This window comes from Rhinopithecus roxellana, chromosome 11 (assembly GCF_007565055.1).
Source record: "Rhinopithecus roxellana isolate Shanxi Qingling chromosome 11, ASM756505v1, whole genome shotgun sequence".
Classification (NCBI taxonomy): Eukaryota; Metazoa; Chordata; class Mammalia; order Primates; family Cercopithecidae; genus Rhinopithecus; species Rhinopithecus roxellana.
This window is the reverse complement of record NC_044559.1, coordinates 63205404-63227734: the sequence shown is the minus strand read 5'-3', so window position 1 is coordinate 63227734 and position 22331 is coordinate 63205404. Positions and strand designations below refer to the sequence as shown.

The 22331-nt window shown below is 33.6% G+C and overlaps 1 protein-coding gene across 1 annotated transcript; it reads right to left on the bottom strand.

Moving 5' to 3' along the window:
• Nucleotides 1–2074: 2074 nt before the first annotated feature.
• LIPJ (lipase family member J) lies at nucleotides 2075–21985 on the bottom strand. The gene is made up of 11 exons (XM_010379621.1): nucleotides 21902–21985; nucleotides 21358–21484; nucleotides 18162–18273; nucleotides 17339–17459; nucleotides 14697–14895; nucleotides 14062–14171; nucleotides 12411–12547; nucleotides 11899–12045; nucleotides 6398–6469; nucleotides 3342–3413; nucleotides 2075–2374 (listed from the first exon to the last, which is right to left on the bottom strand). Exons 2-11 carry the CDS (start codon nucleotides 21414–21416, stop codon nucleotides 2141–2143), a joined length of 1263 nt encoding a protein of 420 aa, XP_010377923.1. The 5' UTR covers nucleotides 21417–21484; nucleotides 21902–21985; the 3' UTR covers nucleotides 2075–2140.
• Nucleotides 21986–22331: the final 346 nt, after the last annotated feature.

Here is a 22331-nt window from a genome sequence, read left to right as displayed (position 1 = left end):
AGCAGGCCTGAACGAGCGGCTCAAAATCCTGGTTACAGAATTTTCTAGGATTTAAATATCCTCTAGAGGTTTCCTATTGGTTACTTGGTGTAAGCCCTGTGTAATTGGAGAGGATGAAGTGAAGTTACAAACATATTTACTTGGTGTACACCCTATGCAAATGAAGAGGATGTTTCCTGACATAGCTGAAGTACAGTTACCAAGTTATTTTCTTGCTCTATAGAGTTGGTTTTTTTTTTCCATTTGATTTAGTTCTAGGAAGTCCTTAGGTTCCCTGCCTCCGGACCCAATTTTCCTACCTCATTTGTATAATAATTTCAGACGGTCATAAGCATGTGTTAACTACAAATTTAGCAACCTCAAAACTAGCTGAACTTGCCTTTCAACTCCTGTTTTGCTTAATGCAGAAAACTTAATTCTCCAAATCCGCAAATTATGCACTGTTTTTGTTAGTCTTTATGTGGTAAATTCACACTCAATTCTAGACTTTCTTCTTAGCATCTTAGTCTCCCCAGGGACTACAAATGTCCCAAGAGGTTATGCATTGTTCAGGAAATGGAACGAAGAAAAGTTTATCTTCCCGTTTCATATATCCTTGCATGCAATTTTTTAAGGATATATTTTTTAGACTAATTTGATATTCACAGCAAAATTGTGAGGAAGGTACAAAGATTTCCCATATATTTCCTGCCCCCGCACATACATAGTCTTCCTCATTAACAACATCCTTCAGCAGAGTAGGTGGTAACATAGTGGTGAGATATGAGGGAGGGGAAGCGTTCTATACTCCCATTGTTAGGTCTCAGGCTTTTAGTGTGCCTGTGCCTCTGGCCTGTGAACTTCAGAAGTGCTTCTCAGTTCCACTTTGAAGAGATTGCTAGAGTAGGCAGGAGTTGGGTATGATCTTTTCTTCAGATTCATTAGGCTTTGATAAAACCCTGCAGGTTAGGCTCTGGTTAACTAGTTTCTTCTGAGGACAGGCCTTGTTAAGAGCAGAGTGTTGTCACCTACTTCAAAATGGTTTCTATTCTCTCTCTGCTAGAGCACAAGAGAATTTTTCTCTAATATTTACTGTGAGAACCTGATTAAGCTCCTGAAGGTAAAACTTACAAAAGTGTGTTAAGTGTCAAAAAGACTGACAAGAGGAATTACTGATTTTTCAGTCTACTGAACTTTTATTTGTTGTTTGGACTGAGTGGTGACTTCCAATCTTCTTATGTGATAAATCGGAAACAGGAAGTCTGCATGCAATTTTGAGAGAGGTTTTAGTGTACATGTCCTGGTGATGCCCATTGTCTTGCCACAGTCCGTGCTTCCTATTATATGTGTTGCATTTATTGACAGTATCCTTTCATTCCAAATCTTATTTCTCTTTCCATCTTCTAGTACTCTCTTGAATATATCTACACATCTCATATATAAGAAATTCTTGGATCTTATATGCACGAAGCTACAGTGCATAATATTTTATAAGTCCAGCATCAGATCTAGTTACCTAGGACTATAACTCAACCATTGCTGCTCTTAACACACAATAGGCTGGAAAGGCAACTTTCCTCTTCTCAAGCTATACACTCTGGGAAGTGAGGCACAGCCCCTCTACAGTTTCTATGATCTTCCTACATCTGGAACTTTGCCTGAAATGATCACAAGGCAGCAATATTGCATTGGCATCCAGGCTCTCTTTCTTTTTCTTTTCTCCCCAAACTCCTTTATAAAACTTGAAAAGTGTTTTTACTCTTCATTTAGCATAGAGGAACATTAGCTTTCATATCATCAAGTATTTCTCAAAACTCTATTTTTTATAATATATGTAAGCCCATGTACTTTTGAAAAAAACTTTCTTAAAAAGTTATCTACTGCAATTGAAAATGTTAAAGATTATTGTTTTTGATATAAGTTATGTAAATGCTATTTTGAAACTCAACAGGCTTCTTAGATTGATTTATAATCTGCCATTGCCCCTGAGATGATAAATGACACTGATTTAATGACTGGAGGGCCTAAGGTCAATGAGAATATAGATGGAAAAGCTACATATTTTAGTTTTAAAAATGAAAGAACATACACAGTTAAAAAAATAAGAATTGGATTTCATTAGGAATGATATACATCTTTAAACACACAGCGCCATGGTTCTTTATAGATTGTCTTGGATAATGTCAATGATTTCATGGTAAACTTGATCATAGACATCTAATCCAAATAAAAAGTCTATATGATTGTAGTAAGAAATAGTTTTATAGTAAATGTGGTTTGTGATTTCAGAATGTAAAATTTTAACGTCTTCAGGGTCAGCCAACAAGTCACTTTCACCATTCCAAATTGCAGTTGCCACATTCATGTTTGTCACGTTGTAGAATGGAGACGTTGTCTAAAAATAAATGAATGAAAAAAGAGTTTTCATAGGAGATGATACATTAGAAGGTTTTAATTACTAATTGTTTAAAATGATGAGTTAAATACTGTTTTAAAATAAGTCAAATCTAATGGATTCAACTTAGTGGACCTGTTGAAACAAAGGTATGAAAGTATGAATAGGCATTACCAGTTTTAGTTGAAAATAAGTTATACATAAATCTAAACTAGACAGTTTGTTCTAATTCAAAATATTCAAATACTTCACAGAGATAATTTCAGTACTACTTATAAAATATGAAAGATTTTAAGTCAATTTTCTGTGGCAGTATTACTGTCAATATGTTTGTCAATAAATTATAAGTATTGGCAGTCCATGTCAACTCTGATCTCTTTGAATTTGATCTTTAAATTTTATATGAAGATCAGACTTTTATATGAACAGATCACATCAGCCTGGAGTTTAGCTGAGGCAGAAAAGTATGGAGGAAAAGCGTAAACTTTGAAGTCAGACAGACTTGGGTTCTAATACTTCAATAATTTTGTCATTATACAATTTTTACCACATTCTCATTGACTTCGAATTTTTCCTAATTATTATATATGTTTTCTTACCTTTTTAAATAGCATAACTGGTTTTAGGGTCAATAAATATATTATGCCTTTTATTTCTTATTTAACTAAGTGTAAAGCTATGGATATAAAAAAGCACAGTATTTTTCCTCTTGAGAGACATTGACTTCTTCTACTGCCTGTCAACTTTTCTAGACTTATCCAGGATATTTGTTGTTAAAATACATAGAAAACATGGAAAAGCCACTTTGGTTGGATGTGACAATATGTATCCAAATAAATATTATCTTCATCTGCTGGTCCTTATCAGTGTGTTATTGTACTCTGGGGATTTACAGTTGATCCTTGATCTATAGAAAAGTTATCTAAAAAATCAGGAAGAAAGAGAGTTTTTGTAGAGAATTATGTACCTGATTATAATGAACCAAGTTCAGATCAGGACTGCCCCAGTCATAAGCTTTCAAATGAGTAGAATTTAAAAGCTGAAAGAGAAACAAACAAACAAAAAAGACCGTATCATTTGTTCATTACAGTGGCAGCTGAGCAAGTTAAGCATGCAATGCATATATACCCCCGTTGTACTGGGTCTGCTGGTATTTATGCAGGTGGGCTTCTTTGTTCTTCTTTTCCTTTGAGTAGAGAAATAAATGGAAGGGGTTGGAGATTGGGGCAGGGGAATCTAAAGAAATAATTCCATTGTCTTTATATAAATGTACATATACCCAAGGCTTTTTTCTACCCAAAGGAGGGCCTCTTGTGGGAGAAGTAACATCAGGCTTCCTCAAATCTTCAGCTTCTTCAACAGAGGTCAACACTGAGTGTCTTGCACTAAGACTAAGATAACACCCACCTAAAACACCTTGCTTCAAACAATAGGGCTCAAGAGTTTTTCCCAGAAGTCACTTTTTTCTTTACCCCTTTACACTCATAGCCTCACCACCACTTTCTGGCCAAGGTTACTTATGACCTTGACATTTCTAACACTTTGATCAATTCTGAGGAATTTTCTCATGTTATCTGTTGGCAGCATTTGACATAGTTGTTCATTCCCTCATCCTTGAGATCTTTCCTTTACCTAACTTCTAGAATACCACAATTTTTTGATCTTCATTTTTACTTTCTGTTCCTTTTCAGCTTTGTTTATCCAATTTAGTTTCTGCCACCTGACCTGTTAATCTTTTCCGATCTAGGTACCCAATCCTTTCTCAAAAGGATCTTGCTTTTCTGCCTATACTCACTTCATTTGCATTCTCACCCCTGGCTTTTTGTATTCTCACTCTCTTGGCTTTACATGTCATTTATATTCAAAATGTTTACCTTCTTTTGTAAGTCTTTCCTAAATTCTAGGCTCCTATATACAACTGCTTACTCAACGTCATCACTTGAATACCTAAAACTTATTTTACCTTTCCTCCAAAACCTTCATCATCAAACCTCCCTATCTCCTTTAATAGCAATATTATCTTTTCCTTATGTAAGTCAGAAACTTTAGAATCATCCAAGACTCTCTTTCTCTCTCACCTCTTATAGGGTCCTTCATTAAACTTTGTTGCCTGCATGTTCATGATATACATATGTTTATTCAGACTCCTTTCATTTTCACCATCTCTGCTGTCAACACATCAGTCCAAACAATTGTCATTCCCATTTGGATTATTGCAGTAATTTTCTAACTCTCTCACTGCTTTCACTCTTGTCCTACTATAGTCTACTTAACATAGCAGCCAATGTGTTCCTTTTAAAACTGTAAACTATGTCATACCACTTCCCTGCTCAAAATCATCCAGTGCCTACTCACTTCACACAGAGTGAATGCCAAAGTGCTTACAATGGTATGCAGATCCCTGTCTTACTCATTATTTTTGCCTCCTTTCGCTAAGTTTCCATGTTCCAAATGTCACCATCTCACTAAAACCTGGCCTGACCTTTCTATTCAAAAGTACAACCCGCTTCTCAGCATGCCTAATACCTTTTCCCTACTCTTTTATCCCAATTTATCCATAGTTCTATTCCCTTCTAACACATTACAATAGTTTTTAAAGTTGACATGGTTACTGTTTATTATCTATATACCTACTAATAATATGTAAGCTTAAGGATGACAGGAGTTCTTGTTTTGTTCACTGATGTAGCCCATGAACACAGAATAGTATAGACACATAGTAGGTGTGCAATAAATATTGTTACAATGGATAAATAATTGCAAAGGTTGTTTAGATTTTTCTAGTCTAGCCATCACCAGAGAATAAAGTATAGCTTATCTTACCTAAATATAAGTTACAATAAATGTTTTCAGTAAGTTATATCAAATCAATTACATTATAGATTTAAACTTTTTGTAAATGAAAAAGCCTTACCCAATATCTTAACCACACTTTAAAGTTACCCAGTGTTTATTAACTTTAATGAACATTTATAATCATTAGCCTTTTCAATTCTTACAATATTTTTCTTAGTTAAATCAGATAATTATTAATTTCACTTTAAAAATAAAGGAAACTGATTCAGGAAGATTAAATGAGATGCTCAATGTCACCCTGCCACTAAGGTCCAGAGAAAGGTTTTAATTTCTGGTCTTTTGATCTGAGAAAAGTGTTCTTTCTACTATGTTATCCTGGTTTTCAATATTAAGATTGCATTCACAGTAGTTTTTTTTAAATCAATATCATTAATTGAACAAATATTAGTTGAGTATCTACTATATGCTAAGAACTGTTGGCCTTGGAAATACAAAAGTGAATAAACTTCTCATGGTCCTCAGGAGTTAACAATTTAACAGAGGAGAAAGTGCAGTCTAGTGAAAGTGTTTCAGAGTAGGCATCAGGATAACTAACTGTGTTCCAGTCAGATTTTTAAAAGTGGAATAGTTTTCAAGCATTGGGCAAGTCAATTGTGGGACATGGCCTAGATAATCCCTAGTCTGCTGTTGTAACATTTTCTCATTTGTAAAACTGATATTTATATTGCTGTAACACTACTTAGGTTTAGAGGATTTATTAAATTATGATACTAACATTTTATTTTCATTTATGTATTTTTGAGACAGAGTCTTACTGTGTGCAGCAGTACAATATTGGCTCATTGCAACCTCCACCTCGTGGGTTCCAGTGATTCTCCTGCCTCAGCCTCCCAGGTAACTGGAATTACAGGCATGTGCCACCATACACAGCTAATTTTTGTATTTAGTAGAGACGGGGTTTCACCATGTTGGCCAGGTTAGTCTCAAACTCCTGACCTCAGGTGATCCACCCACCTTGGCCTCCTAAAGTGCTAGGATTATAGGTGTGAGCCATTGCACCTGGCCTCAATATTTTATAAACTATAAGGAATTATAGAAATATACAATAATTTTATTTTATCCTTATAAATTTATTACTCTATGGCCATGGTATGATCCCTAGAATAATGAGGTAAACCATGAGTAGCGTAAATTAAATTGTATTGAAATGCACTTTAGCAGTTATACCTGACTCCAATGGAGCATATTTTGAACAGATGTTCCTGCTGGGTTGTGTGAAAAATACACATCCAAACGACTCTGAGGGATTTTTTAAAAAAAAAGCGTTTTTATATTAGTTGAATCATAGAAAGCATAATCTCTTAATATTTATTGAACTAAATTATTTCAAGAAAATTAGGTTATTTTAAAATTAATATTAATAAACAAATCATCAAATTATATTTTAATTAAATATACAAATATACTTATTCAATTGTACAATTTTTACGTTAATATAGATGCCATTATTGAATTTCTAAGTTATTTGATCTGTCACTCACCCTACTGAAAACAATCAAATGTGACTGACACAGGCCTATACACACACATACACAAACACCTTTTGAAAGCATGAAAGAACTAACAAGATAGAAGTAAATTACTAAAATAAATTGAAGAGAGAAATAAAGAACCCCCAAAGACAAAGAACTAAAGTCACTTTGTTTAAGGTTGTCAGTCACAGAGAATGTAGTTTCATTCTGAGACCTTAGCTGTTGAAAAAAACAAAAAATCAAAGTCTAAGGCCTGTCAAAGTTGAAAGATTTTAAAAAGAAACACTCTCCATAAGGGCCTCAAATTCTATAGTGCTCAAGGTAAAGCCATGATGTTAATCTGCAATCTATATTTGCATTGCCTAGATAGTCCCTGGGAACCTCAGTGAACCAGACATGTCGAGTACTGATCTCAAAGTGACCTCAGGTGCCTTGAAAAAGCAAGCAAGATTTATTTCCACAAGAAGAAAAGGCCTGTCTTACTATTCCAATTCTTGGTAAAAATTTCTCAAAATCAGTTAACTCTACTCAGTCAAAGAAAAGCAAGTATATGAAGAGAGAGGTATCATGTAAGAACAAGCAAAAATGAAAAAAATTATTTTAAAAAACCTCACAAATATTTTTTACGTTATCGGATGCAAACTATAAAACAATTGTTCAGGTTTACAGAAACTGTAAAGCAACCACCAGAGGACAGGAACCTGAAGAGAATAAAAATACAAGAAGCAAACCTTTCATTAATCCCAACTTTCATCCTGTGGACATTTTCCAATACAGTGCAGGGAATTAGAGCCAAATAGAGTATGGCAGTCTTGCTGGGCAGAAGAAACAGAAATCAGTCTATGTGGGTGCTATGGAGTTGGACTAAAGGCCATAGATTGCCAGAAGTAGTCTCCTGAATTAACGAAAAGTGAATAAAATAAGACCAACCCTAAAAAATCTAAAAATGGGCACTGACAATTAGCTAAATGAGTCTAAACTCTTGAGAGGATAACTGCCATGGTTTGAATGTTTGCTCCCTCCTAAACTCCTGCTGGTTGCCATTGTGGTGGTGGTACGTGGTGGGATCTTTGGGAGGTGATTGAGCCATAAAGTCTCTGCCCTCATGGATGAGATTAATGCCATTATAAAAGGGTATGTTTGAGGCTGTGGATAGTGGCTCACACCTGTAATCTCAGCAGTTTGGGAAGCCGAGGTGGGTGGATCACCTGATGTCAGGAGTTCGAGACCAGCCTGACCAATATGGTGAACCCCATCTCTACTAAAAATACAAAAATTAGCCGGGCATGGTGGCATGCATTGGAAGTCCCAGCTATTCAGGAGGCTGAGACAGGAGAATTGCTTGAACCTAGGAGACAGAAGTTGCAGTGAGCTGAGATCGCACCACTGCACTCCAGCTTAGGTGACAGAGCGAAACTCCGTCTCAAAAAAAATAAAAAATAAAATAAAATAAAAGGGTGAGTTTGGTTCCCTTTTGCTTCATTGTTGCTTCTTTGCCCTACACCTTTCACCATGTGGTGGCACAGCAAGAAGGTCATTGCCAGATGTCAGTGCCTTGATCTTGGACTTCCCAGCCTCCAGAAGTGTGAACCAATACATTTCTGTTCATTATAAATAACCCAGTCTTGGGTATTCTATTATAGCAACACAAAATGCACTAAGACAGTTATTTAACCAAGAGAATGTGCAGCATACTATTCACAGGACCTTGCATTCAATCCTAGTCACAGAGTGAAACAGGAAAACACAGCCAACAATAAGGACATAAAATAATCAGCAAAAGCAGATGCAGAGATGCTGCAAACATTGGAGTTAGCAAAAGCTTTAAAATAAAGTATGATGAATATATTAAATAAAATATTTTTTAAAGTTTAAAATGGTCATAAAGGAAGAATATTTTAACAGATAATTAGAATTTATTTTATAGTCAAATGGACACTCAAAATAAAAATATAATATATAAATGTTAAAATTTATTAGATGGATTTAAAAGCAGACTACACACAGCAAAAGACAGGATTATTGAACTCAAATTCAAAACTATATAAAATATTCAAACTTAAGCACAAAAAAAAATAGAGCAAGGAAAGATGTTGGCCACTGTCAGGTGGTCCAATATTTTGAAAGAAAAAAAATAATTGAAATACTAATGGCTGAGAATGTTTAAATTTGATGAAAGAAGCTCAGTGTATCCCAAACGGTGAATCCCAGTTAAACTGGTATAAAGTTTTTGCATTATTTAGGATGTGGATATAAACACAAATTTAATGTAAGTAATAATACATGATACATTTTATAATTTCTAAGAGAATAATAAAGAATATTTTTAAAGCTGTAATAAAATAAGATAAAATAAAGTATAAAAAGTATTTCAGAAACACAAAAGTAGTCAAGAAATGTGAAATAAAAAGAACACCAGATAGGACAAATCAAAAGCATATAGCAAGATGATAGCCATAAATCTAATCTTAATAATTATATAAAAACAAATTTACTAAATACCATAATCCAATTAAAAGGCAAAGACTGTCAAAATGGATTTGAAAATATTGTTAATACACATATATATGTATATATGTACGTATATATGTATATATGTATGTGTACACATATACACACATATACATGTGTGTATATATACACATACATATATATACGTAGAATATTAATCAATCATAGAAAAAAATTCTGCCATTTGTGACAGCATAGATGAACCTGAAGGGCATTAGTAAGTTAAATAAGCCAAATAGAGAAAGACAAATACTCTATGGTATCACTCCTATGTAGAATATTAAATAGATAAAAGGATGAACTCATAGAAACAGAGTAAAATGATGATTGCCAGGGTCTGGCAGGTGGGAAAAATGGGGACATGGTGGTCAAAGAGTATAAACTTTCAGTTACATAGTAAATACATTTTGAGGACCTAATGTACAGCATGGTGACTAGCTAATTATACTGTACTGTATACTTGAAATATGCTGAGAGAATAGATCTTAAGCATTCTCACCAAAAATGTGACTCTGTGAGGTGACAGATGTGTTAATAACTTGATTGTGGCAATTATTTCACAATGTATTTATTTGTCAATTGTACCTCAATAAAAAAGAGAAAATTTCTTTTGTTTTCATTGCCATTCAGGCTACTTGAAACTGTCAAAAATAAAGTTCTGACTGAACAATGTTAAATAGCCTGTACAGAAATTTTTAACAGAAACATTCTATAATTAAAACTCAGATATTTATTATGTCCTCTAATTATAATTATTCTCTGTGTTTGAAATAAGCTCCAATATAATGCTTAGTTTTCTGGTGCACTCCAGATATTCCTTCCATCATGGGTCACTACTGTTTACCTTAATGTAGGTCAGAGGCTTATACAACCTAAATTGCATTGTTCTGTTCATCCTTCCATATGAAGAAGTGCACAGTAGCTTTCATAAACACCTGTCAGGCCTATCTGTGAGCAATCTGAAATGTTTACCAGAGTCTCTACTTCACCTTTATCAGAAAGATAAGAAGGAATCCATTTCCTGAAAGGGACCTAAATAGTAACCACACACCCTTGACAGCTGTACTCAGATATCTCAGGCTCATTTCCCTTCATAAGAGTTAGAATTTCTTTTTGTAAATCATCATCAAAAAATCATAACACCTGGACAAGTTCAAAACTTTGGTTGTTTGAGGATACATTTTCCAAGTCACATTGTGAGCATTTTTGTCATCTGTTTTTCCTTGCATCATGACTTTGCTTTCAGTTCCCACGACTTGCTTTCAATTCTCTGGTTGGTTTTCCACACCCGAGTGACATCGGTTAGGTTCCACTCACTGCCTTTTTACAAACTACCAGATTCTTTTTTGTTTTTTCATACTGGCTCTAAGCAAACAATTTTAAGCCAGACCCTACTTCCTCCACAGATCTTGCTAGGCTCAAGAGACTGATTCAAGCTGAACCACAGTTTCACAATTAACTATTTCCAAACACAGTGTGCATGAAAATTTTCTCTTCCAACTTCCTACAATTCCAGTTAAATTAAGACACAGTCATATTACAATCTACAACACTGTCAACTTCTGTTGCAGAAGAAATGCCACAGTTTTGAAGGCTAGGAAACCAGAGTATAAGCTTTTCTAATAATTTACACACAAAAAAAAGAGTTCTCAGAGACATCACATTATAATTACAAAAAATATAGAATTGGCCAAATATACTACCTAAAACATAGAATGAATGGATAAGTAAAAATAAACATTGTATTTATGATTCTTCCAGGCCTCCCATAGTAGGTGCTTAGCACTAGATGAACAGAAAAATATGAAAAAGAGGGAATATGGAAGTAATCCTTTTTGCCTTCTCCGGCAGAAGGTACATTGCTCATATCTTTACGGATGGAAAAGATGAGAACTGAGTTTTTTTATAGCATTCTGAAAATAAGATAAGGTTGAACAAAATCAACAAAGTCAACAAACATGTCCTTGTGGCATAAAAGTGTGTTTGGGAATTAAGAGAATACCTCTCTTTCTTTGAATGTCTATATTGGCTCTCTTTGAGAAGCTCTTAAAAGGTCCAGGTACAAGAACTAACCTCTAGTCCAAATGGCACATTTGCTTCTGCCAAATCTGCATCTTTAAATAATGTGATGAGAAACGCTTAGAATGAATGCCTATATCCTTAAGAGAACCTATACACAATCAATCCAAAGGTTTTGGTAATAGTACCTTGAGTACTACAATGGTTTCCCACTCCAAGAGTATTGATAAAAGCTAGAAACTTAAAGATAATTGGCGGCACTGATTCTAATTATGGAAAGATCAACAAGGATGGGAAGGAGTATTAGGAAGCAGCAGGAGGAGTTATGGAGTTACAGGAAACAACTGAATAGAAGAGGACCTAAATCTTAGAAGTCTCAGGAGACTAATACCCAGTAGCAAAGGTCAATAAAGATACCCATCACATCAGCTGCTCTCTAATATTTACAGACAGCAAGACAAATATGCAAGTAAAACAATCCTAGCATGTTAATGCAAGTTAGTTGTACAATGTTGATATAGTCATAAAATCAGATAGGCTAAGAATCTGACGACTAGTGTATGTGGATGAAACACAAAATGACACAAGGTATAACACAAGCACTATTATTATTATACTTTTCAAATATTGGAAAATTTACATATTTCAAATCCAACTTGTTCTTACCATATTTAAGTTTTTTGAGTCATATCCAAACATCATAAACAAGATATTGAGGCAAATCTTATCAAAAATCTGTAGTGGACACAGCTTTGAACCAACGAATTTTTTAAATGAGGTTTTAGGCAAGAATTCTTTGTTGCCAGAAAAAGCCTGTAAAATAAATTTATTTTATCCACATTTGGATGACCACAATAAGTACTAAAGAAATGTTGTCGTAATTCACTATGTATAAAACAGAACAAATTATCTCACAGTAGTTTGAAAATTTCAAATAAAGGAAAAAACTTGGAAGCAGGGTGGTTTGGCCACTGGATTTCCTCTCACAGTGAGGTTCTAAAGTTATAATAAGTAAAACTGTATTCCTTTGTAGAAACAAAGGCAGGAATCTAATGTAAATGAAACCAAAAATTTCAATTCATACTTGTGGTTGTCTGAATATAGTCAAGATCTCTTATTTGAAAGCATAAAATTATCACTTTGGGTTATCAATGACATAAAATAAAGATAGAACATACCTTGACTATTGACTTCCATTTGTATGTCATTCTAACTAAAGGACTTTTTAAGTACTTTGTGGAAAAAACTGGTGCTAAGGCAAAAAATATTTTGATTCTTTCAGCTATCTTTGGTATAGTAGAAAATGTTATGAAGCCTAAAATAAAATAAGATATAAATTAGTAAGCTATTCTTAAGCAATTACTAGCATGTAAGAGATGACACCAAGGAGAATAAGAGTAAGTTCAAAAATAGTTTCTGAACAATGAACTATTTCTTAACTCACCTATCAAACATTTTTAAATCACCCAGTATATTATATTATATTGGTCATAATATAATGCTGATAATTCGGGTTTCTACAATGTATAGACCATAAAGAATGATACTTTAGCAATAAATCAGACATGTAACATCATAGTTTAAAAATCAGGAGCAATATTGAACATTTTTTATAACTTGCAATGGTGAAAATGAAACGTGAATTTTCAGACAGGTGAATTTTACACTTTAGGTGACAGGCTCAATAAATGTCCCATTGTTTTAACATTTATCTTCAATATATTTTAAAACTCCCTATCATCTTATACAGAGGATACTAAGCATCTTATTTTATTGGTAGTTTTGAGGCATTAATGTGAAAATAGTCATTTTTCCCTTTGCCGTCTTATCAAGCTATCTACTTACACGTCAATATTCTGATTTCTGATTGGTTATTTATTTATTTATTATTTATTTATTTAGGTCAGGTTCTGAGAAGCCAAACAACCAAAGAATTATATATCATGTGATAAGTCAACAAGCTCCGACACTCATTACTCATTTTTTTCTTATTTCTACATTTTCAGGCATTCCTGGTTTTAGATAATTGAATAGTTGATGAGAATTTGGACTAAAAGTCACATATATGGTTAATACATGTCAGAGAAAAGATCTGTAGAAAATGGGATTAGATTGTTACTCAACATGCTTTTTGTAGTAGGAAGTGGATTATTTCTATAAGAAAATTATTGTCTTCAGCTTAGAAACGATTTACTTAATATTAGCTTCTATTATAAGATGGCTTTTTCTCCCTGCAAAGTAGAACATGAGTAAAGAGGTTTATAGTACCATGCAAGAGAATTATGTTAGGTCATAAGTAATTTATTTCTGAAAGTAAAGTTGTTATATATTAGACAGGCATTAGAGTTCTGATTAAAGTTCTTTTCTAGTCATGTTTAAATATAGAAAGAATTCCCTGATTTTTGTGCATTTCTTAAGTTTGTTCAGTCCTAAATGCAAAAACATACATAGATTTTCATCTTTTCCACTCATAAAATCCTATGCTACATTTTTGAAAGGAAAAATAATGTGAAAGTTCTATTTGTAGAACACATAATAGTGGCAATCTCACTTTGATCTTAAATAACATAGATATCCAACTTTTATACAATTTGAAACAAACAAAACCACAACCAACCTTGTCTTTACAATGAATTCCTTGTGACTAGAGAAGACTCCATGTGGGATCAAAGCAGCATGTAAGATTCCAGGACATTCTGCTATACTATGCTTATCTCACAGTTTTTGTTTTACTTACAGGTCTAGAAGCTTATCCACAACTTTAAAAAGTATATGCACAACATTAACAAAGAAATTAAGGGATATTAGCAATAATCTTTCTTGGCATACCAATAGTAGTACCCTGTGAATGGCCTACATAAAATATTTCCTCTTGTCTGGTTTGCTTCACAATGAAATCAATGGAGGCTGGAAGGTCATATTTTGCCATCTCGTCAAAACTACAAAAGAAAGAGGAAAATAAAAATAGCACTTTCTACTAATGTTATGTTAATCTTTGAAAATAATGAATAGGTGAATGAATAAAGGCAATTTTCTACTGTCTTTTATTATTAATCAGGAAGTTATATGGTATAATGTGTCTTCTAAATAGAGACTTCTGTGGGAACTCAAAGTCAAGGAAATAAAATCACAAGGCAGTCTTATAAAGAGGGTGTTTGTATATAAAAACAGAATAGGGTAGACAAAATATATGAGTTATAGAGTAGAAGAGTAATCAAAGGAAGGATAGGGTTGGTCAGTAAGGTACTAAGTAAGAAATAAAGATTATTGCTGAAACATGAGTAACAAACTCAAAATCACACAAGAACTCTTTAATTTTCAAGCCGAAATTCACATAAATTGTAATGGTCTATGGAAAGTCCTAAATTGTGAAAAGAGTAAGACCTAAATTTTATTTTATTTCATTCAAACTGAAAAATTTGTATACACTTATAAAATGAAATGTTACTTCATTTTATTTGTACCTGAAAGCCCAGAATTCTTTGGAATTCGTTTCCAGGTACAAGTGTTTCCTGGACCAGGTATTTCCTCTGCTATTTCCCATCCACACATCAAAACCAGCATCTGCCAGAATGAAGCCCAGACTATTGTTGGGAAGATTGGAAATCCAGCTGCTGGCAGATGTAAGCAAACCATGTTGCAAGTATACAACAACCCTCTGAGCTGAAAAATAAATGTAGAAAATTCTTTATAAATTTTGTGGTTATCTATATGAAAATCTCTTATATGAAATTCAAACTTTTAGTACATGACAGTTTAAAGTTTTTAAAAATTCTTTTCATAAGTAGGGTAAGTTACTAAGATTTAATCCCATTGTATGACAAAGCTGTTTAATACAGTTCACTAATGGATATCTTTCAAATAACCAAGTGAGCAATTAGGTCACATCACACTTAAATATATACATTTTAGTGAAAGAGAATAATCAAACATTTTATGTAATTTGAGCACTCATATACATTTTAAGTAACATATTTTAAATAAGGGATCAATTACATAGCAAAGTTGACATATCCATTGGCACATGGCAATGGTATCCACTGATACTACCATGTAACTCTCATCAAGAGGCTGCCAACCTGATAGAAAAATGAAACAAGCCCTTGAATGCTCAGTAAAAGCCAGCCAGGAAAAATCCAGCTGAGAGATGACATTCTGTAAGCATGGGCACTATCCTTCAGGAATTATTGTACATTTTTTAAAGATGGCGAGAATATATTTGTGATAACCCAATAAGTAGAACACAGGAGTCTGAGGAACAAGAGCTTGCCATTACTCCTAGGAACCCACTTAGGGATCTGTTCTCACAGTTTCAGCCTCTACATCTCTAGAGGCCCTGGTCTCCAGAGAGAAAACGCTACCACCAAGGCACTATAAGCATCCTAACAAACTTAAAGCTATGACCACTGCCTGGTCACTGTGGGCTCTTCATTACTGAAGACCAGGAAGTTCATTGACCCTTATCATCATAAGAAAGTAGGTCTGCTGATACAAAATGAGGAAAGGGAGAAATACATTTGCTCTTCAGGTGATCCACTGGGTCATCTTTTCCTACTTCTATGCCCGGTTTTAACTGTACATGAACAAGTACAACCATCATCTGATATGAATATCTTAGCCCCTAGGGATGAGGGCCTAGCTTACCCTATCAGGCAGGCTAGCTGAGAGGTAGAGAAAGTTAGAATAGATTGTGGATGAGGATGTTTATGAGTACAAGTTACAGCCTTAGGTTGTTTTTTAAGGGTTTACTATTGCTCATCAGGCAGGCTAGCTAAGAGATAGAGAAACCCAGAATGGATGGTGGAGGAGGACATTTATGAATACTAGTTATGGCCTTAGTATTGCTTTTTAAGGGCTTACTATTGCTCCTTTCTTGGCCAAATTGGAACTGCCTCACCTAAGAGATCACACCTCCTTCTAGGGGTAGCCTTCAGGCAATGATTAACTGACATAGGAACACAAAAAGCTGGCTCTCTAATTTCAAGGTGGAACCACCTCTGTAGTGTAATTTTTATGGGAACCTTGAACTTCTCTGAGATCATTTTTTAGCTAGCCCCAAGCTGAGTCATATTATATTACTCCTTAACTCCTTACCCTACTTTATCCTAATTTCCACATTACTGCCTCCTGACAGTATTTCACCAATCAGTCACATGTACCTGAACCCCTCTCTCAGACTCTGCCTTTAGAGCACCCTAAGGCACTTGCTGTGTTTTAAAATTATCTTTAAATCTTTAATACAGTACTTGCAAAATGAGGTCTTAGCTTGGGGGATAAATACTATTATTATATAAAATCTATGTTAAGATTTTCTGCTACTGGGTGTAACTTTATAAATATGCAACATTATGTTATTGAGGTTGTTTCAAATTAATATCCTCTCTGAAGTGTACTTTAATGTTCAAAATAACTTGAGAGGATGCCCTATAATATAAGAAACATTCTATTTTTTTCACATTCTGTTTCCTTCTGAAAGAAACATTCTTTCAGGAAGAAAAGCTAAGGAGAAAAGAAAATACTTGGCTTTTATTTGGGTAATTATATGAATAAGCAAAAGTAATCCATTACATATTCTACTAGTGAGTGGCAGATCTAGGATTACACCCCAGATCTCCTAACAAATTCCAGTGCATTTTTCACCACACTCTGATGATTCAAATGCACTTAGCGTTGGAATAAAGAGCCCTGAGGCTGCTACCAACCTCATCTCTCTGCTGTTTCTAGCGGAGAGAATGACAAAGACGAAGAAGGAAATTTGCACCAGCCTTTCTTCAAAACCTAGAGCATAATAATGTTATTGTGTTTCACAGCATTTCTAATTTCTCATCAGAAAAAGAAAACTCTAGAGAATCAACATGTAAGAGCCAAGTGATCCACGAAAGAAACCTGGGAAGAACAGCTTGTGTTCCATCACAACCTCTCTGTGACCAGAAGGCCAGTGTATCTTCTTGCGTGTCTCTTCTTGTGGCATGTGGGAAGATACATGGGAAGTTAAGTATTCACTTAATCTTAAGGTGCTTTTCTTGTCCTACGTCCTCCGTCAATTAGAACAATTAAGAACTTCAGGCCCCAGATGGTCACCAATCCATCTTCAATTGAATATTACCTAGATTTTTATTATTGTCTGTCCTCCCATAAGGAATTCTATAAAGGCCAAGGATATAACCATCTTCGGTTACAATATCATATTCTTCATCAGGGTAGCCCCAGTAGGAAATAATCTGGCTCTAGATAAAAAAAAAAAAGCAAATCTTTTAGCATAAAATTGTTATCGAATAAAGTTGAATGGTTTGCCATTTCTAACGCATTATGTGATAATGAACCTTGGTGTTCTCTCTCAACCTCAGGCCTATCTATTTTTATTTTCACTAATTTGCTGATTCATTCAGTTAATAAATATTTTTTAAACACCTACTGAGCAGCAGTTTTACATACTAGGGATTGAAAGAATAAAATAAATAAATAAACAAACAAACAAACAAACTCCCACCCTCAAAGAGATATCGCAAGAATATTTTCTTTTTTAACTACTAGTCTCTCATACTTTTACCTACCCACCTATACACAATTTAAAAATATACATGCATCCATAAATGTTTGCATATCTATGTGTATACCTAATCTTATATCTGAAATTTGTATATATGTAAATATATAGAGAAGGAGGTATATATTCATACCCTCATATATATGAATATATATTTCAAATATGTGAAGGTATGAATATATTTACACATTTTTCATTACAAAGATAGAATAAGGCTGAAGGAGAAACTAAGCTATAGAATAGCAGATGAGAAACATTAACATATAGAATGTGAATATAGATATGTACATTCGACTGTAAATCTATTGAATTAAAATTCCAAATTTGATGAGTAGCATTCTCTGTTATTTCGGCAGTACAGATTTATTTTCTAACAGCTTACAATATTCATATCTGCTTCAGGGTTCGCAGATCTTTGATTTTGAAAGACACCATGGGTAATTCGAAGAATTCGGATAAAATACATCATTGTGAAAAGATACCACATTTGGGACCTATATGTAAAAGAAAGATGTTTACACAGTTAAAATTGCAGCAAATTATACCATTTATAAAACTGCAGCAAGTAATTCTGTGAGGTAGGAAATATTACTGTTTTCAGGTGAGAAAACAGAGGCTTCGAAGAATTAACTTGGCTAAAACCATACAATGTATAACTGGCAGTCGGAATTCAGATTCAGGACTGCTTAATTTCAAAGTCCATGCTTTCTGGCTATCCTATTTTGTGGATAAATTCCCTCTCAGAAGTCTCCATTAGAGTATTGCTCAGCCCAATTCTGAGAGCTTTATCATGTATTGCAAATTAAAAGAAAGGGTAGATTTGGAAGCTTGGATAATTTTCATTCAGCAACTCATTTTATTTTTTTTACAGATAGGTGATTTTTGAATCCCCTAAATTCTATGAAGGCAGAACTCTTAAGTTTTTTCTTAAAACAATAAACCAGGGACCCACAGAGGCTGCCATCCAGATTCTCCCCCAAAAAGCATGACTTACTAATCTTATGAGCCTTGTATAATAAGACAACCACTATATCTAGAAGGACATAATCCAAGGATTATAAGACCCCTACCTTCGCCACTCACTAGCTAGGTGACTTAAAGCAGATTACTTAACCTCTCTGATCATCAGTTTCCCTGCCTACAAAATGCAACTAATGCAACTAATGCAACCTACTTCTCAGGATTGTTATAAAACTTAAATCTGATCAATGCGATATGATGTATCAGTGTAATGCCTGTCATATAGCTGACATTAATAGGTAACAATCTTCCTTATTCAAGAGAACAAATTAAAAGCAATTTAGGGACATAATTTACATGCACATAATTGATATGTCTTTCTTATATATTTATTAGTCCAGTTTCCAGTGCACTGATAACTTGAAAAAAAAATGTAGCTCTGAAAGTTTTAAAGTGTATTCATTTTTAAAAAAACACTTTCTAACTTAAAACTAATTTATAGAAGCTATACTTCTCTCCTTTGGTCCAAGTATTTATATTTGGTATAATATCTGTGGTTTTCATTGAAGGCAACAGCAAAGTTTAAAACAGCATTACCAATATCTTCTACCAAAGAGAAGAGCAAGAGGTGCTAATTTAACTGCACGTGGAAAAACTTTATAACATTTGGAATCACATTTAGATATTCCTCTTTGGTTGTATTCTTGGAAAAGTGCTCAGCAGGTAGCAAGTCTACTCAGTCCTCTGTGTCCTCATGGGCTGTCTCAGATAAGTATATGGAAATAGCTTGGGAAGGAATACGTTCTCTGTCTGTACATGTATTAACTACATGTATTACTACACACTGCTTGCTTCCTAGCTGAGGTTTTAAAATGCTTTGCATTATATCTAGAAGGAATGTATAGACTATCATCTGAAACAAGATACCTTTTAAAATAAAATTCTATTGATAATTATCTTGGGAAAATAGGCATACTCTGGACTGTTCCAGGCATGTAGGTTATGACTGCCCAATTTATAGCCTCAAATATTTACCCAAATTTTAATATTTTTATACAAGGGAAACACAGAAGTATAAGCCTTTGACATATAGCTGTGGTACTCCTAATAACCACCAATGGGAAATGAAATGAAATTAACTGAATGAAATTAACCTTATTATTTGCAATGACTCATCAGTCATACAAAGCAAGTAGTAAAAAAGTTCACTAAAGTCTAGAATGTGGCCATTGAGCACTTGAAATGTGGCCAGTGAGAAACTAAATATTTTATTTTAGTTAAATTAATTTTAATATGAAAGCTAAAGCAGTGTAAAATATTTTTCTGTTAAACACAACTGTAAATTTTTATAAGATTTTCTGTATTGTTAATCCCAATTCAAGATTGTCTTGAAACAAAAGCAATACTTGTCAAATATCCCATAACTGAAAACAAGAAAATGGCAGGATGACATGTTTTTTCATCCATATCATGCTGAATGGAAAAGCTCATTTATTACCTTAATAAACAGCTATTAGACTTTACGTTGAAATGAAAACTTTCCGTAATGCAATTCAATAATAATGATTTACACATTTTTCTAACATGAATCAACATGCAGATTTTAATTCTAAACAGCAGCATTTATATAAATTGGCTACAAAACTACAAGAAAGATAGTTGATATTAATACATTTAGAGTTGCTTTGCAACTCAAACTTGAATTTGATAATTTTAAGTTGACATGAGCTATTTAAATATACTTAACTTGGAGAAATAGAGTTTTTAAGTTGATACGTTTTTACTTCAAAGTCTAATCAATTTTTCTAAAAAAGATAAATAATTTTGTCATAGTACATGCAAATATAAGAGAAAATGATTTATTGATAGTCAATTCAGTTACTGAAACTTTTAAATATGTTTCAAACAATTTAGGTATGTGAAACTACTGTTGTAGGTGTAAATTTTATGAAATCCAAAAACACCTCAAGTGTGTCTAATACAAATTTAGCTCCAGAATTAAGATCTTTTATACATGTAAAATACACTCTGGATTTTGAAGGTTTACAAAAAAAGATAATGTAAACTATCTCAACAATAATTTTTCTAATACTTACATGTTGAAATAATAATTTGGATAAAATGGTTTGCTATTAAGTTCATGCAAGATATCATAGAAGTAATCACCACTACTAGATTAAAATATTACCTTGGCCTGTAAACCTTGTACCTAATGGAGCAGGTAATCATTATTACTACAATTTAAGTTACTTGCCATAATTTTCCATCCATGCTGGCTACCTGGTGAGATACTATTCCATGGAGCAAATCACTGGTGCTTTACTCTGCTGAGAGGCAAACTTTCATAAGGCAGTCAAAGATGAAAGTGAGTAAAAAGTGCAGTTTTGTACCACAGTGCTAAAACTGGAGGTTGCCAGAACTTTAAATAATGATTTTTAAAAGTTGTCACCCATTTAGCAAAAGTACCTAAACAAAATATGAGGATATCAAATATCTGTAATATTCAATAGAATTTCCTAAAAGATGACTTGAGGTTTATGTTTCTTTAGCTTCTGCCATTAAAATGATTAGTTTAACTCTAGGTACAACACACAACAATGAAAAGTATTATATCATACCTCTCTGCTTTTGTTGATTTTAAGTGTCCAATGTATGTGTCTTCAAAGTAGTCAATCATATATTGCGTTTCTTTTAGCAAAAGTTGCTAAGTAGAGTCATGGGAAAGCTAAGAAAAAGCATATTATACTAAAAAACAAAATAAATAGAACATTTAGCTCAAGACAATGTTAAATTCAGCTTCCTATTTTTTTCAAGCCTCTTTCCCACACGTTAATCCAAATACATTCACATCTTGACAAAAATGAGAAAACCACTACAGAAGTTGTCAGTGATAGTTTCCCGCTAGTGTCCATTAAAAAGCAATTAAAATTATTAAGATATGAAACTTCCTTAAAAGTCTGAAGGAGATTTATTTTTCTGTCTGGCAGTTATTGTAATAACAGCAACAAGTAGTGACTATGCAGTCTATAATGACTTAAAGGAGTTCGAATATAGAAGCAACAGTCTTAAAAGTATTGCTAGGTCTCAAAAGAAGACATTTGTGTGGCCAATGAACATATGAAAAAAAGCTCAACATCACTGATCATTATCCAACTGAATTACCATATGGCCTATCTTGATTTAAGTATTATCCTTAAAAGTCTTGTATATCTTCTAGCGAACAGATAGTGAACTCTCATAGTCTCTGAGAATTCTAAATTTGATTCTAGTTGCCAGGGAAACTGTATTGAATATGACAAAATTTCTATCCTCTTGGTGCTTAAATTCTAGTAGGAGAAAAACAATAAATAATAAATAAATAAACAGGTAAAAAAGTGAGATTACTTCTAAAAGGGATTGAGATGAAGAAAATAAAGCATTCATTTTTCCATCATGTAATGGAATAGGGAGGCACTGGGTGGCTATTTCAGGTCAAGTGGTTGGAGAAGACCTCTTTTAGGTGACTTTTAAGCTGATTTGAATGAAGTCATTCAAGGAGTCAGCCTTGAAAAGATCAGGAATAGGAAAAAAGTCAAGGGAAAAGGTCATGGTG